The sequence below is a fragment of the Melospiza melodia genome, chromosome 5 (assembly GCF_035770615.1).
Source record: "Melospiza melodia melodia isolate bMelMel2 chromosome 5, bMelMel2.pri, whole genome shotgun sequence".
NCBI classification, from domain to species: domain Eukaryota; kingdom Metazoa; phylum Chordata; class Aves; order Passeriformes; family Passerellidae; genus Melospiza; species Melospiza melodia.
In genome coordinates, this window is record NC_086198.1 from 34459126 (window position 1) to 34475001 (window position 15876).

The 15876-nt window shown below is 37.4% G+C and overlaps 1 protein-coding gene across 9 annotated transcripts in view; it reads left to right on the top strand.

The window, feature by feature from the left end:
• The window catches only part of GAB1 (GRB2 associated binding protein 1), a 91134-nt gene extending 82509 nt beyond the window's left edge, over positions 1-8625 (top strand). For 4 of the 9 annotated variants that reach the window (XM_063156995.1, XM_063157000.1, XM_063156997.1 and 1 more), the window contains 5 exons: positions 1116-1205; positions 2945-3038; positions 3376-3499; positions 6448-6570; positions 6737-8625. In XM_063156995.1, coding sequence (XP_063013065.1) covers positions 1116-1205; positions 2945-3038; positions 3376-3499; positions 6448-6570; positions 6737-6895 — 590 coding nt within the window. In that variant the 3' untranslated portion in view covers positions 6896-8625. Of the gene's footprint in view, positions 1-1115; positions 1206-2944; positions 3039-3375; positions 3500-5754; positions 5831-6447; positions 6571-6736 lie in introns of those variants that run through there. The other 5 variants (XM_063156999.1, XM_063157002.1, XM_063156996.1 and 2 more) reach the window with 4 other exon arrangements.
• The last annotated feature ends 7251 nt before the right edge of the window (positions 8626-15876 follow it).

Genomic DNA, 15876 nt, shown 5'->3' on the forward strand with positions numbered 1-15876 from the left:
TTTATTCTTTGTGAAGCATTCTCACCCATTGCTGGGAATACCACACCTTAGTCTGTACCAGTCCTTTTCCATTTTGTGCTGTAGGGCAGCTTTCTAACATAACCAGGCTTAAACTTTTCATTTGGTTTATTCATATGGCTTCTTGGTGTACCACTTGAAGGCACTTGCCTTTTTTAATATTTAATATATAAATATATTATTATATATTATTAGTATTATATTATTATTTATCAATATTAATATTATACTTTGTCAGATATACTTTAATGAAAACTTAGGGCTATTACACATTCTTGATCATGTTTTTTTAAAATAGACGGCATGACCTGGAACACTTGCAGAGTTTGGTCAGGTTGGCTAAAGAAAATCCTTGTATTGGGAGGTGATTTGTGTTACTCTCTGCAGGGAGATGATCAGTATTTTCATGCCAGGGTCATTTCTGGTGGAGGTTGGGTTGTGCCTTGATGGAGGGGCTGTGTGCAGGCTGGAAACTTGGGAAGAAAATCCCACTGTGTCTGCAGGGTCGAGGTGGTGGGGTTTGGTACAGACAGATGGAGACCTCTGGGGAACAAGTTTAAGAAACACACTGGTAAAAAAAGATACTTGGGGCATCTCAAGTGGGAGATACACATCGGATAGAAGACCTCCCAAGAGTACCACAGGAGTGGAGACTCGCAAGAGTCATTATTTCCAAAGAAATTCCGTGACTAAGAAGGATTTCATTTCTCTGAGGGTACTTCAACAGTATCTGAAACACGACTGTTCTCTTTTGATAGTAAATATACCTCAAATATGTATGTTTATTTGTTTTAATCAAGCCAGTTAGTAGTAATGATCAGTTGCAATATTTGTTGATGCACTTTTTAGCCTTTTTGTACAGCTTTTACATTTGCCTCCTATATATTTATTACTTGCATGCAGTCTTTACTTTGTTTCTGGTTTGGTGTTTAAACCCTTAGTGTGATTCCCAGCTAGAGTGTAAAATCTCCTTCAGCAGCTTGCTTATGCTTGTGGGATTAACTTTTCTGCAGGGGGTTGTGATGTTTATTTATAAAATTCCAGTTTTCCACTTGCAAATAGAATATTATTAAGAGAGTCTTCTTTTTGCCAATTAGGTCAAAGTCCTAAAATTTTAAGACCTAAACCACATGGTTTAGAGCGAACTGATTCACAAACCATAGGTGACTTTACTACAAGAAGAAAGGGTATGTACTTTAGCACTGTATGTATATGGAGCTTTATAAAAATAAGTGAAGCAAAAATTTAAAAAATTGTTATTTTAGAATAACTCTGGCATATTCTATTCTGCTATAGTCTAAGGTTATGGATGTATTTTCCATGCCAAGCAACCAATTTCCTGTAAAAGGAATTAAAGATTTTCTGGCTTGAACAGTGCATGGAAATTTTTCTTTGATATTAACATGAATGTTCTGATCTCTTAAGTTGTGACTGTTTATATTTTGTCTGTTTATTTAGAAGCAAATATATAACAACTTATAAATTGTACATAGTAGCTTGTAAGTTACTTGAAACTTTTATTAGGCAATAACCTGAAATCACAGTTCACTTAGGTCTTGAAGCAAAATATTGATCTTCTGATCATACACTAGTACAGATGTCTATTTATGCACCTTAAAGAGGATTTTAATTAATATGATGGGCTTTATTGAAGATGCTGAGTTGGTGCCTAACATAGTCAGGAGATTTAGAGAAAATAATGAACAACATTAAAAATCTCAGAGAAGTATCACTGATTACCTTTGGGTTTTGAAGTCCATTGCAACAGGATGGAATACTTCTGCTGTTCTTGGTGGGCTTTGGACGAAATCCTGGCTCTGTGTGCTGCAGCAGCACCTGGCCCACTGTTTGTTCCTGCCAGGTAGTCTCAGACCTTTGCAGAAAACTTGAGCCAAGCTGATAGTTTTTAATGTCAGTTGTGCTTTAGTATCATCTTGCCTACGTCATGTTCAGTTCTGTTACTGCATGCCTGACACTTGATCTTAGTGAACCTGCCAAGAGGCAGAAAACTCATGGTGGGAGGGGGCACAAGGACAGAAAGGGCAGTTTTTATGATGACATTGCATTTTGTTTTCTAGAAACAGTTTTAGGGAGGATGAAGTTGACAGCAGTTTGTGGTATTTTTTTTTCCACAAGCCTTTTTATACTTTTTTGCTAATGTTTAGGACGTGTGAGACATATGAGCTGGAGGGAGGGATAATGTGTTTCTTGCTAATAGCCTACTCATGGTTCTGTTCTGAAAATGAAATTTAAAAATGGCAATTTTTTTGAGAACAGTGTTATGTGTCATGAGTGGCACATTGCTCTGTGGCACATCCACTCTGCTCGACTGTGGACGATCTCTGAGGCGAGCCAGGCTCCTCCTGCTGTTGGTTCATTTCTCACTTGTGCAGACTTAGTCGTAGCTGCAGGTTCTGCCCACTCGTGGAGCTGTGAAACCTCACCAGTAAGGGCACATGTACACAGTGAGGGCAGAGTTTGCACATTAACAGCTGGCTCTGAGCCAAGAGAGATCCCCAGAGCTGGTTCTGCTCAAACAGCCCATCAGCCTTGCCCTGGGCTTGCCAGCTCAACAAGTCATCAGGACAGAATGAGGACAGAACACAATGCCGCCACTTTCAAAATCTCTTTTCAAAACAGAATTACTGCCTACAAGTATATGCTGCAAAATTCTGAAGTTGCAGTGGTTTTGGTTTTTTTTATATTTTAATTTTTTAATTGATGTTTCCTCTCGTTACCTGAAAAGATTAAAAATGTAAGTTAATATATCATGTCTTTCTGAAAATGGAAGTGTTTCCCTTTCCTTACTAGTATTTACTATTTGAAAGATAAAGGTTTTTTTTCTGTATTTAGTCTATGAAAAGCTATTAAATTTAAGTTGGTTTAGGAAAGTTCTGTGCTTTACAGTTGTCTGTTTCTTACATAGCAAAACCAGCTCCACTAGAAATAAAACCTCTGCCTGAATGGGAAGAATTACAAGCTCCAGTTAGATCTCCTATCACCAGAAGCTTTGCACGAGAGTAAGTTTCTTGGCTTTTCCTCATGCAGATTAATCATTTTGGAGACTGGAGTGTTAAATGTGTGTACATCTGTATCATATTTTTAGCTTGTTTGTAGCTTGAAGTTTCCCTTGGAAGAGTGTGAGTCTGTGTGTGTATCTGTGCATTGAAATGAAGTGTGTCTGTGTGAAATTTTGTTTTGTGATATTAAATATAAGGGACTGTGTATAACCAAAAAATGTGACACTCTAGTAAACTTGAATGAAAATTTCAGCTCTAATATGCTTATTTTTGTTGTTTACCAGGAGGTTTAAGATATTACAGATGTATTGTTTGTGAAATAATTCCTGGTAATTAGCTCCTCCAGGTTTCCCGTGTCTCCCAGACCGGATTCAGTTCATAGCACAACTTCCAGCAGTGACTCGCACGACAGTGAAGAGAATTATGTATCCATGAACCCAAATCAGTCCTCTGAAGACCCAGTATGTAAAATCTACATCTTAACTACTCTCTTCCTGTGCAGTCCTTACTTTTAAATCATGCCAACACAGATCCTTCATTCAACATCACTCCCTTTATACTTCTAGATCAACAGAATGATAAAAAAATCTCCATAGCAAAGCTGTAATATTGGTAGGATTTCACTGAGAAAGTTAAGAGCATAAAGAAAATGGTTGATATACGTGTCTATTATATAAAGCAGTATACAACATGACTTTTTTTCTACCTCTTTTCTAGAATTTGTCCCCTCTTTGCAATCGTTTATCCTTGGGCTATGTGTGAGTCCAGTATTATGTCATGAAGGGAAATAAACTGTCCTAGGAGCTCTGAGACATGCTTAAAAAAAGTGCATTAAAAGGACATCTTCCAGGAAGTGTAGAAGGAGCAGGGGAAAAAAACAATTGATACTTGTGGTATACATTCTATGAAAATTGAACCATGTGTATTTTATTAGGCGTCTTTCAAAGAAGATAGAAGGAGTCTTTGTGTATTAAATGACTGCATTTTTTCCCCTTTGGGGGGAATTTTCTCAGATAATGAAGCTTCAGATCCTCAGCATGGAGTGCAGCTAGTTAGGAAAATTTAATGATATACACTGTGGGTTTTCTTCGGTGAGGGAAAGGAGAGAGAGAAAAAGACTCAATAGCAGTAGTTTTAAGGGAGACAATAGCAGCAGACCTAGGCCTAAACTAAAATATAGTTTAGAATATGCATAAAACCCATAGGAAACCTGTATTTTGAGCTCAGCTTTTTGTCTAGTCTAGAATCATGGAATGGATTGAATGGGACCTTAAATAATGGATTGAAAGGGGCCTTAAAAGGTCATCTTGTTCCAACCTCCCATGCTGTGGTCAGGGACAGTCTGCTAGGACTGTTCAAAGTCCTGTCCAGTCAGTTCAGTGTATTCATGTGTTTGGGTTCTTAGCAGGGGGTACAGCAGTATTTTTCATCTTGAAATCATTTATGTATGACCTTCTTTGGGGAGGGCCTGTCTAGCACCTTGTTTGTTCTGTTTGTGTGTCTGCCTTCTTGTATGGCATGTGCTGGCCCATCTCAGTGCCCCGGGCTCTCCTCTTGCAATGCTGTTCACTCTCCTGTCCCCTGCTGCTCTGGGTCCCCTCCCAGCCCCCTGCAGTGTCCCTGCCCCAGCTCACCACTGCTGCCTCGGGGTGCTGCATCCCAGCTTCCCCCCATGCCATTCCTGTGGGAGCAGGGATGCAGAGTGGGGTGTGGGCTCCAGAGCCTGTGGAGCTCCCCATGCTGTGCCTTGTGCTTCCCAGGGGAAAAGCACCAAGCTCGGGGACCTGCTGATGTTAATTCTTAGCTCCTCTCTTGCAAGGGCCATTGGTAAGTAGTAGGTGCTGTCCTCTTTCACATGTGCAAGAAACATCCCGTATTACCCCAGAGATTCTCGCCACCCATGCCCACAGTTCTGCCTGCACAGAATCACAGTTCAACCCAGGTGTTCCTGTTGATTCCTAAGGCTGTTCTAAGGGCTTAATTTCCATACCAAGATGGTACAATTAATGCTCCAGCTCATTAATATCTTCTGTTTGCTTGCACCAGTCCTATTTAAAGGTTATTCAACAGGTTTCCTTTCTGTTTCATTTGCGTGTATTTAAAATTTCTGTTTCCTAATGCATATGTTCTGCCTGTTTAGTTTGTTTGAAATAACAGATGATTTTTTGTTTAATGAGTAACAGCTTTTTAAATTTATCCTGGAAACATTGATACAGAATCTGATTTTTGTATCTTTAATACACAGAAATTTGTTCTGAGAATTTGAGCAATGAAAATGAACTTCACATTAGTTGTTTGTGTTTGTCCTTGTTACCACTTAATGTTAAATGAGCTGGACAGTAGAGATATAATGGATTACTTCAATTTAAAAAGCCCAGCCCATTTTGCTTTAGCCCATAAAATATTTTACTTCCTAAAGAACCGGAACGTTTCTGCATATCTCATGGCCTTTGTTTTAAAATTTGACTTTTTGAAAATTTTTACTTGTTCCAACTCTATCTTAGCAAGGAATCTGTATTTCTTAATCTTTTTCTGCCATCAGCTTTGGAGCATCTTCTTTGATGTCATACTTACCTTTTAGTTAATAAAATCAGCAATATTCTGCTTTTTCTTTCAAGTTGCTCTCAGCCTTGCCCTTCTGTCTTTCCTTCTGCCTTCTTCTTCATTTTTTGCTGACTGCTGCCCTCTGTCTTCCTGTTTTTTCTTTATCTTTTAGAGAAGAGTCCTTCTATTGTACTGTTCCTATAACACCTGTTAAGAGGGAGGGATCAGGCTGGGAGAGGACAGAGGAGGTGAGGTTGTAAAAGTCTGGGCTAATTGAAATTTAGGTATATACAATGCAACTTCAGTTCAGGCAGCCCTACACATATTTTCCAAAGTTTTAATATTTTAATCTTGTCAATTGAACAATACTCTTTGATTTTCACCTTAATCATGATGACTTTTGAATGAAATGTAAATGTTTCATTTTTAGATTTGCCACTACTGTCAAGCAGAAATTATTGTAGGTATTTAACAAAAATTGAGGGAAATAGAAAAGTTTGTGCTTAAGTAATGTTAAATTTGAGATATAATAACTACATTTAAAAAGAACAAAACATGATCTGTTCTTATTTCATTATATGAAGGGGACATTAAGTGGAAAACACAGATGGGTTTGGTGGCAACCTTAAATTTGGGGGGGTGGTTTTTGGGTTTTTTCCTCCCGTTGGGTTTTGACTCTGTCCCATTTTTAACATAGAATGTATGCCCTTGCCATGCCAGACTCAATGAAATTTCCATGATTTAAGTGATTGCAGTTGTTTCCTTAAGCTCTTACATTTTGGCAGTTTATAGTAAGCATATTTGATTATGTGGACCACGTTAGTTTGTACATTTGTAGCTGAGGTTGTTTAAATTATGATTTCAGAATTTGTTTGGAAGCAACAGCCTCGATGGAGGAAGCAGCCCTATGGTAAAACCTAAAGGAGATAAACAAGTGGAATATTTAGATCTGGACCTAGATTCGGGAAAGTCTACCCCACCTCGTAAGGTAAGCAGATATTCAGTAAGATCCCTTAATGGTAATTTCTCAAATGCTTAGTGGAGAGACAGTGTTGACCCTTTCAGAGAAACCAGTGCGTGTTCTGTGTCTGTTTGGGACACCTGCTTGCTTTTCTGTTGTTAATTTACTTGAACTTGTTTCTGGCTGTTCCCAGAAGAAGAACAGTGGCTCAGGCAGCAGCGTGGCAGACGAGAGGGTGGATTACGTTGTGGTGGACCAGCAGAAAACACTGGCCCTGAAGAGCACGCGGGAGGCGTGGACTGATGGCAGACAGTCCACCGAGTCCGAGACACCCACCAAGAGTGTGAAGTGAAAACACTGCTCTGGCTTTGAAGAATGGAAAGAAGTGAATTTTGAAGAATCACAGAACCACAATGGCAGTGCTGTTCAGCTGCACAGTACCTGATTCCCTGGGCTGGGAATCAGTTCCTCGCCAAATAAGTTGGAAGCCAAAAGACACTTTGAATATATCAAAGAAACTTTAAGATCCTGAATTGGCTCTGTCTGGAAAAATCACAGCCTGTAAATAACCTGTAAAATAATATTACTTAGGTTTCAGAAAACCTTTTGTTCTGTAGTTAACACATTTGTAGTATTACTGTGTTTATGCACTTTTTCAGTTACAATGTTGGTTCAGGTATTCACAGTTAGTGTACCTTAATGTCTAATTAATCTGGAGAATTCTTTTTTCCTTACACTACTATTCCTCACAATTTTAGGTTAATTAAGCTACATGTAGAAATGGAAATTAATATTTGAACTTCATTTTAACAACTCAAAATTGATTTTGCAGAAATACTTTCACAATTGAATAATCTACTTGAAATGCCAAGAGACAACCGTTAGTTACATGTTTGTTTATATTTAATACGTACAAGATTATTTGGAAGTCTACAGGTTTACCTTCCTAACAAAAAATAGCTGTGAGTTAATAATAATGAACTGTACTGGGTTTAGACCTAAAATCCTGGCTTATATGTTAGTTGTTAGTGGTGGAACTTCTATTGTGTTTTATTAATGACAGTGTTCTGTGTTCAATCAGTGAAGATTCTGCAGGGTGGGATCTTACACTTTCAAAGACTGAATAATTAAATGTCAAGTAAGCCTGCAAACCACTGATGGCATGCAGTAATATTGTGATCTCACACTTATTAACAAGAAATAACCTTTATATTATTTACAGAAGGTAGAGTATATAAATCAGGTACGTACCAAGCACTGTTGTGCTAATACACTGATCAGGTTTAGACGATGAGCTTTAGTTTTGTACTGTTTAGAAGTTCTAATGTCAGTTTTCAGTTCAAGATTAATGGGACAGTTTGACATTCACTTTTTGTAGTACTAGCAAAATACTGTGATTTTGAATTAGACATTAACTCAAATGGAAATACTATGTTTTAACACCATAGTGCCCTTCTTATGAGCTCTATTTTACTTTAATCTCCTGCTTGGCCTTATATTTAAATCCCTATGCAATTGATATTTTATATCTCTGTTTTTAAAAATTAGATAATGTACCTAAATTATCCCCTTGTACACCACTTGTTGCTATTTCCTGGTACAGGATTTTAAACTCTGTATACTGTGATCCTTTATTTTACTATGCCAGTTCCAAATAATAATCTGCCTTGGTTTAGAAACATTTTTTGTTATTTGGAAGAAGATAGAATTCTTTAAATACATGAATGAGTTAGGTCTAGATAGAAAACTTACTAACACTTTTGTTTTATACAAATACCCTCAATTAAGTGGTTGGTTTAATTTTCCTGCCCAATTGGGGTTTTTTTTTTTGTCCAGATCATTTAAAAGTTGAGCTTAAAGCTGCATTGTTTTCTGGCATGTTGGCCTTCGTACTGTGCCTAATCTACCATCAGTTGTTTCTCTCCCTCACAGCCACAATTTAAAGTATGTAAATTATCTTCTTCCTAACAAATGTTCTTTTTAAATTAGTAATATTTTGATGCTTTGAATGTTCATTAAAAAAAAAGAAACTGAACACAATGCATTTTGAGGTGAATTTTAAATAAATCAAGTTGTTCTGTTTTGGTGTGTAAACTCTGTCTTGCAAAGCAGCAAACGGATGTCAGTGTGTCTGGAAGGTGCCTGGATACCAGCCACATGTTTTCAGAATTGCAGATGTAAAGCTAGAACAATTTTTAACTTGAAGCCAAATAATGTGAATTCCCACTCCTCTGGGAGCCAGGAAAAAATCAGTCTCCTAAGCCAGCCTCTCCTGCTGAGCTAGTGATAGGAGATGGGTTTGCTCTAAGTTTGCTGATATCAGTCCTTGATTTACAGATTACACCTACTCTTTCTTCATTTAAAATTTGACAGGATTCACAACGTTATTTGTTATTATGATTGAGGATCCACTCTTAATTTCTAGACTTTTCCCCTTCCTTTTGTTAAGGAAAACAGGAGCTTCCCCACGTACAGACAGCGTAACAATTTCTAAGTATCAGTCTACAATTTCTCTTTAATTAGATTTCTAAGCAGTTTTCTCCCCCATATTCCAGTGTTACATCTTCCATACTTAGATACTGTCCATGGTATGTTCAGAATCAGAGGTGTGGTATTAACTTTTGATGATACATCTCATTTTCATGAGTGAAGCTACACGGGCTTCACAATGCAGATCTGTCTGAGCTCTTGGATGGTCTAAGGATATGAATATAAAATTGGAAATGTGACTCCTAAAGTTGTAGATGATAGAAAGCAAGTGAAACTGATATAGCCCTGTGTCACTTTCAGTTTCTAGCTTTGTGAGGACACTCTGGTTGGAGGCAAGTTGGTGGAAACTCAAGTAGATACTGGTGCAGAAGTAGCTTGTCAATGTTGCTTGTCAAGTGTTCTTTTTTCAAATAGGTAAGTTTTCTCTTGTTTGGCTCAAACTCTATGTTACCAGTTGCAGATACAGTTTTCATTGCTGTATGTGTCATTATAAATGGCAAATATATATATGCAATATGTCTTGTACAGGTATACAAGATCTTGCTCTTAAAAATGGAAAGGAAACGTGGTGCCTTGTACACTAAGATTGACTTGAGAGGTGATTTGGTATCATTCCATGGAGTGATCTGAACATTTCTTTATCTGCTAAGTACCAATAGCCACACTTCTACACACTGTGATATAATCACTATTACCTCATGAAGTGCAGGTGCAACACAGCTGTTCTGTTCCACTAGAACTTCATAATGTGACATGGGAAAAGGTGAAAATGTGGTCATTAGTCTTTTTTCTTTACTGATATTTGTATCTATGTAAAAAAATAACAACAAACCATTCATGTATGACAGTTGTGACGTAGTGCCACACCTAGGGAGTACAGACAAATTACAGTATGGCTGTTTTGATTAAGTAATTTAGAATTTATTGCTTCTTGTAGCTAATTAGGGAGTGATGGACACCTCTCTAGCTTTTACAGTGCACTATGAGCCAAGCAAGATTTTTATCACAATGAAATTTAAGTTTAGCTATTACTGCAGCAGTGTGTGTGTGTATACACACACACACACACACATATATATATATGTAGTACTCTTGCAAAAGTACTTTGGAAGCTTGGCAGCCCCGGAGAGAAGTTCCATTCCTCCTTACCCTACAGAGGTTTGTGTCATGAAAAGTGAATGGATATTTATTTGCTCAAGGAGAAAGTACTGCCCTACAATATCAGTGTGTATTGGACAGCAATAGTGCCACTCCATCTGTTGAAATATTTTATACCTGTAGTTCTTAAGAAGCTCAGCACTATCCACAGATGAACTTAGATTTTGAGATTATCCTCCATATTTCCTACATCTGCTCTTAATCTCTGTGTATTGCACCCAACTGCTTCTTAAATGTTAATTTCTTGTTGCTTGTTTTATTTCTTGGGAATGCTAATCTGGCTGTGACCACAAAAAAAGGTGCTTGTCTGACAAATTAGTGTAATAGTTGTTCCACAAAAACATTGTGTTGATTGGGTGTTGATGAACCAAATCCCAAGCAATGAGGTTTCTGGATTTTGCCTTCACTGAACAAACATTTTGAGTTCAGCTCTCAGCCTGAGAAGGTGCAGAGTAGGATACAAGAAAAGATGTTGAGAGGGTTATGAACAATGTCTTTGGCATTTTAAGTTTTCCAGAATATGTTTATGGTTCCGCAGCCCTGATGTCAATTTTCATTAGCAAAAATGGGAGGAGAACAGGTATTGGATGCATGACCAGGTGAAAGGTTTTTGCCATCTCGTTAAGTAAACAGAACTAGATTGTTCTGGTGCCAGTGGTTTTCTTTCTAGATGGTCTAGAAAAGAAGATTTCCATGTTTCATTAGAAAGGGATGATCTGTTTGCTTCAGCTTTTTTATAAGCAGGTTAGCTGAAGTGTACAGTTGTGTAATCTGCTGTGCACACACACAAAATGTTTAACTATAATATGCTAATATGGAATAGAATAAAATCCTGTACAGTTTAGAACATAAAGCACCAAGTTGGAAAAATGGAGACTCTCAAAGTTTTCCTGCAATTATAAAGCCAGCACTTGTAGTAATCATCATGATTAGCTCTTGAAAATTCTCCTAGGATCTCTCATCATTGCCAAGCCTTTTGCTAGTAAGTTGTATCTGCAGTGAAATAAAAAGAAAATGTGTGTCATATTTTCAGAAAGGCCAGTCTTAATAAGATTTTAATAAATGCTCTTTGAGGTCCTGGGTTTAATTGGGGGAGCCTTGCACAAGGTACCCAGACAGTTTGATTGTTTTAATCAGAAGGCCTGAAGAGGAGGAAAATATAAATATGCCTTATTTTCCCTGAATTCCTACCAGACTTTAAAATATGTAAGTTGTCATATTTTTATGTGCTTTTTAGGGAATATACTTTAGAGGAAGGAGTCACTACTTGCTTCCATGCACTTGTGCTGGTTTTCGCACAATTCTAAACTATGCAGACTAGCTGAAGGTTTAAGGGTTTTTTCTTTCTATTTTGTGTTAGAGGTGAAGGATGCAACCCTGTGAGTTTGGGGATTCCTCAGACTGCCCTGCTGGTGTACCTCAGAGTCTGGAGTTAATTACATCAAAACAGTGATTCAACCCTCTGCTAATGTGATCTTCATAGTAATACCTATTCGTGGTGTGTATGTTTACTTTTTTTTAGTTAATCATAATCGAAACCTAAATGTTGAAAACAAATAATGTTCAGAGTTAAGGTCCCTAATCTCCAGTTAGGCATAGAGCAGCATTTGAAAAGGCATTATGTGTAACAGGGTTCAAATTCCAGGCACACAAATCTATTTAGGACCTTTTGAGGAGCAGAATTTCATATTCAAGGCACTGCTGTCCTCTTTAAGTAAGTGAAAGTTCAAGAAGTTTTCCAAAATCTAATTTATACTCAATTATTTAAATACAAGTTTAGGAATTGAATTTGAAAAGCACACCTTGTGTTATAACTGGTTTTTTTCCTCCATAAATGAAAGAAGTGATGATTCTTAAGACATTTTTGCCTTTAGTTCTACTCACTGACAGCCCAAATGAGGAAGCACAAAATAGACTTGGCCCTTGAACTTTTTAAATGAAGGGAAAAATTGAAGGAGCCACCCAGGACCAGGATTTAGCCTCTGATCTCCTCATACACCACATGGTGCAGGTGCCCCCAATTCCAGTGCTCGGGTTAGAAGCTGGGACACAGATCCTGTGGCCAGTATCAGGGAAGCACCAACAAGCTCTGAAAAAGTGGTTTGCTTAAAAACAATATCAAGAGTTCAAGCAAAACTTTAGTTTTGGAGAGGACTGGTGGGTTTGTTTCCTCTATGTAAAATGAGTAGGATAATATTTAGGATTGTGATGCAAGCCCCCTTTGGGAGCTGTGCTGTATCTCAATATGAATCCTATTGTTCACTCCATTTTTTGGGTATCTGTGGTCTGTATTTTTTGTACAGCATTTGGTATACCAGGAGAAGGGCTGTCTTTAAAGTCTGGGATCAAGAATCAGAAAACACTGGCTTCCCAACAATGTTTTATGTTTAAGGATAAATTTCCAATGGATAGTTCTAAGATGTTGAGGTTTTCCTTTAGTAGGTGCATTGTGTATAAGGATGGAAACTTGAAATTAAGCAAGCAGTTGTTATTCTGTAAATGGGATGTTATTCTGCTTTTTAAAAAACCAAACAAAACTTTTAAAAAATTAAAATATTTAAAATTATCCATTCTGCACACACAATGTCGGACTTTTCTCTTAGTAGTTTTTACCTCCCCTGCATCATAATGATCTGGAAAAATGCTGTTACATATTCTCCAGGACACGTAGTTCTTTGGTGAAGTCGTACTTTGATTTCCTGTGTATTTCTGACATGAATTTCTCCCCAGCTATTCTCTTTAATTAAAGGAGGTTGAAAACCAATTACTTTTATAAAAGCTGCTGTGTTTTTTATGAGAGAGCAGAAGGTTTTTTTAATGTAGCAAATATCCGTTAGGATTCAGAATAGTCGCTACTGCAGAAAGGAATTCAGATGATGGATACAAAGCAGTAACTCCAAAGCATTGACTATAGGCTACTGCAAAAAGCATGTTCATGTCTAAAACCAAAGGCTCAGGAAATACCTGTGGCAGAAAACACCCATAATACACAGCACACATGAGGGTCCATCATTTTTCCAATAAAAGCTATGTTGGAAGCCCCTGTATGTCCTATCTGTTCTGATACTATAGTTACAGGTAAGTAGATATTTATCAATGTTAAGTGTCAAAGTATTTTTCAAAGTCTTTCATGACTATTTAAGTATCTAAACACTGTGGGGAAAACTGGCCCAGATGACAACTGAGGAGAAACATAGCAGCATAAGAAAAGCAAGATAACCATGAAAATCAGGTTAAGATGCCATGGCAGAGGCATCAATGTATCAAATTTGGGTGTAGAGGCAGATAGGTACTTGTGTATATGTGGAATCCAACTGGAACTATTACTGAAGGGATAATGTAGTTAAAATATAAAAATTAAAGTATTATGTCCTGCTTTAAAAACCTCTTCTTCAGATTTATCTCTATCTTTCACTGAAGGTCTATATCCAACTCTTCAAGTCCCTTTTTGCTCTAAGAATAACAGCTGCAGGAGGAAATCTTGATGATCTCAAAGGTCTTTTCCAACCTAGTTAATTCTGTGATTCTGTAGGTCAGATGGTTTAACTGCTGTGCCAGTAGTGGAGGTAAGTTTTGCAAAGTTTTTCCTTGCCCTGTCTCATTCTGGTTGCAGTTCTGTAAGGTGGGGAGTGAGGTTCATGAAAGGAAACAGGGCCAGGGCAGAACTTGGTTGCTGAGAGGGAGGAGAACCCGCAGTTTTGAAGAGGGAAGGATCTGTGTGTGTTTAATAAAGTTTGTGCGTTACTTTTTGTACTAAAATGTATTTTACATATTGAAAATGTCTATATGTTTGCCTTTTGGGGGAGCCTTTTCAGTCATAGCAGCAAAGAAATAAAATCTAAAAGCATTTTATTAATTCTGGGGTTTTTTCTGTGAAAATGCTGCTTGTTACAGAATCTCCATTCTTCGAGGATTTCTGTAATGAGTATCAGCAGTTGACTCCATATGGGGTCATTTTTTTTTTGCATGGGTAAATTTTATTGATCAAAGGGCTTGTTTTAAACAGGACACAAGCAGAGTCTGATATGCTATCTGCATGCCATGTTGCTGTTACCAAATATTCACTGGTTTGTGGTTGGGCACAATTTGAAAGACTTTTGGTCTTCACATGTCACTATTTCTGTAGTCTTCTTTTTGAAGATACACACAGAGCAGGCTTACAGTTTGTTTAAGCACAGCAGATAGTCTGGGCTGTTTGTTTTCTGTGGAAGTTTAATTTTACCAGGATGGCTACACTGTAATTTAAACAATCTCAATGTCATCTTCATGGTATTCAAAATTTAAAGAGCACATGGATGAAATTTATACACCTAAATATGTTAAACTCTAAAAAGTTTCCATTGCATGAAGGAATCTACTGAAATTAATACATGGGATCGTTTGCATGTGTTGGGGTTTTTTGTGGGGGATGGGTTTTTTTAATACTGGAAATCAGTGTGTTGACAGTTAGGATGAGGCTGATGACAGTGACCTGTGCTGATGGGCAGAGGGTTTGGGGTTTTTGTTTTCTTTTGAGGGGTTTGTTTGATTGTTTGTTTGTTTAACAGAGGTAGCATGAGTTTAATGGCTTCTTTGACTGGTGTGTGTGTGTGTGTGTTTACACCAGCTCTTGCCTGCAGGACTGTTAATCTGAGGCTAGAAGAAAAGTGACAGTAGCAGAAGTGATGGCTTTGAAATAAGTCTAATTGTATTTACTCTTGGTGGGATAGTCCAGCTCAACATCAGCCTTGTGAGGAAGTAGAAATACTGGCCGTATCTCATCTCACGTGGGTAGTATCTTGTTTTGGCATTGTAAACTAAAAAAGCATAAATCCCCTCCTAAGATCTGAACAGAAACAAAGTTCTCACCCCTCTCTTACCTTCTTGAACCCAAATGAATGTCCTTTTGTTTCCCAAATTTTGGGAAGATGCACAGTTTTGATACATGTTCAGCAATGCCTATTAGCATAATTGCTACACAGCTAATAGTATCAGAGTTGGTTTTACTTGTGGTGTTTCAATTTCTTGTTTAACAAGAAGTCATTTAAAGAATATTAATTAAAGTTATGATTGCTCAACTAAGCGACAAAATTGCAAGATGTGTCGCCTGAGAGATTTGACAGAAATCTGTAATTAAACAGCTCTTTACTAACTTCATAAGCATGTTAGTAATTAGTTGTCTCTACTGTTGGGTACTGGCTGAGGGAGGATTTCTTGCTTTATTGTGTACTTGACCATAATGTAGGTGTTCATCACATCAGTAACCTCTGTCGTGAACTTCTTTATGCCAATCACTTGGTTTAAAATTTTTAAAAGTTTAATAGTAATGAAATGGTTATAAAAATAATACAAATTACAGCAATAAGAATTTGGACAATAAAAAAGCAAAATATTACGAACATTCAGATGCTTTCCTAATAAAAGCATGTCTGCTAACAAAGGATTAACCCTTAAAAGCAAGAGCCTGTTGCATATTCCTATATCTCATACATGATGGAAACATTCCTTTCAAACAATTTCTGTTTATTTCAAACCCCCCCCCCCTTTCATCTTGTAAATCATGGTTTGGCTCCATGCAGTGTGAAAGGAGGTAGAAGCCTGGTCCTTCCCGATAAGGAGGCAATAATTCTTCTCTTTGGGATTTTAACGTCTTGTTACTGTTATTTCTGTGCGAAGTATTTCTTGATTATCTTATCCATTCCTTGA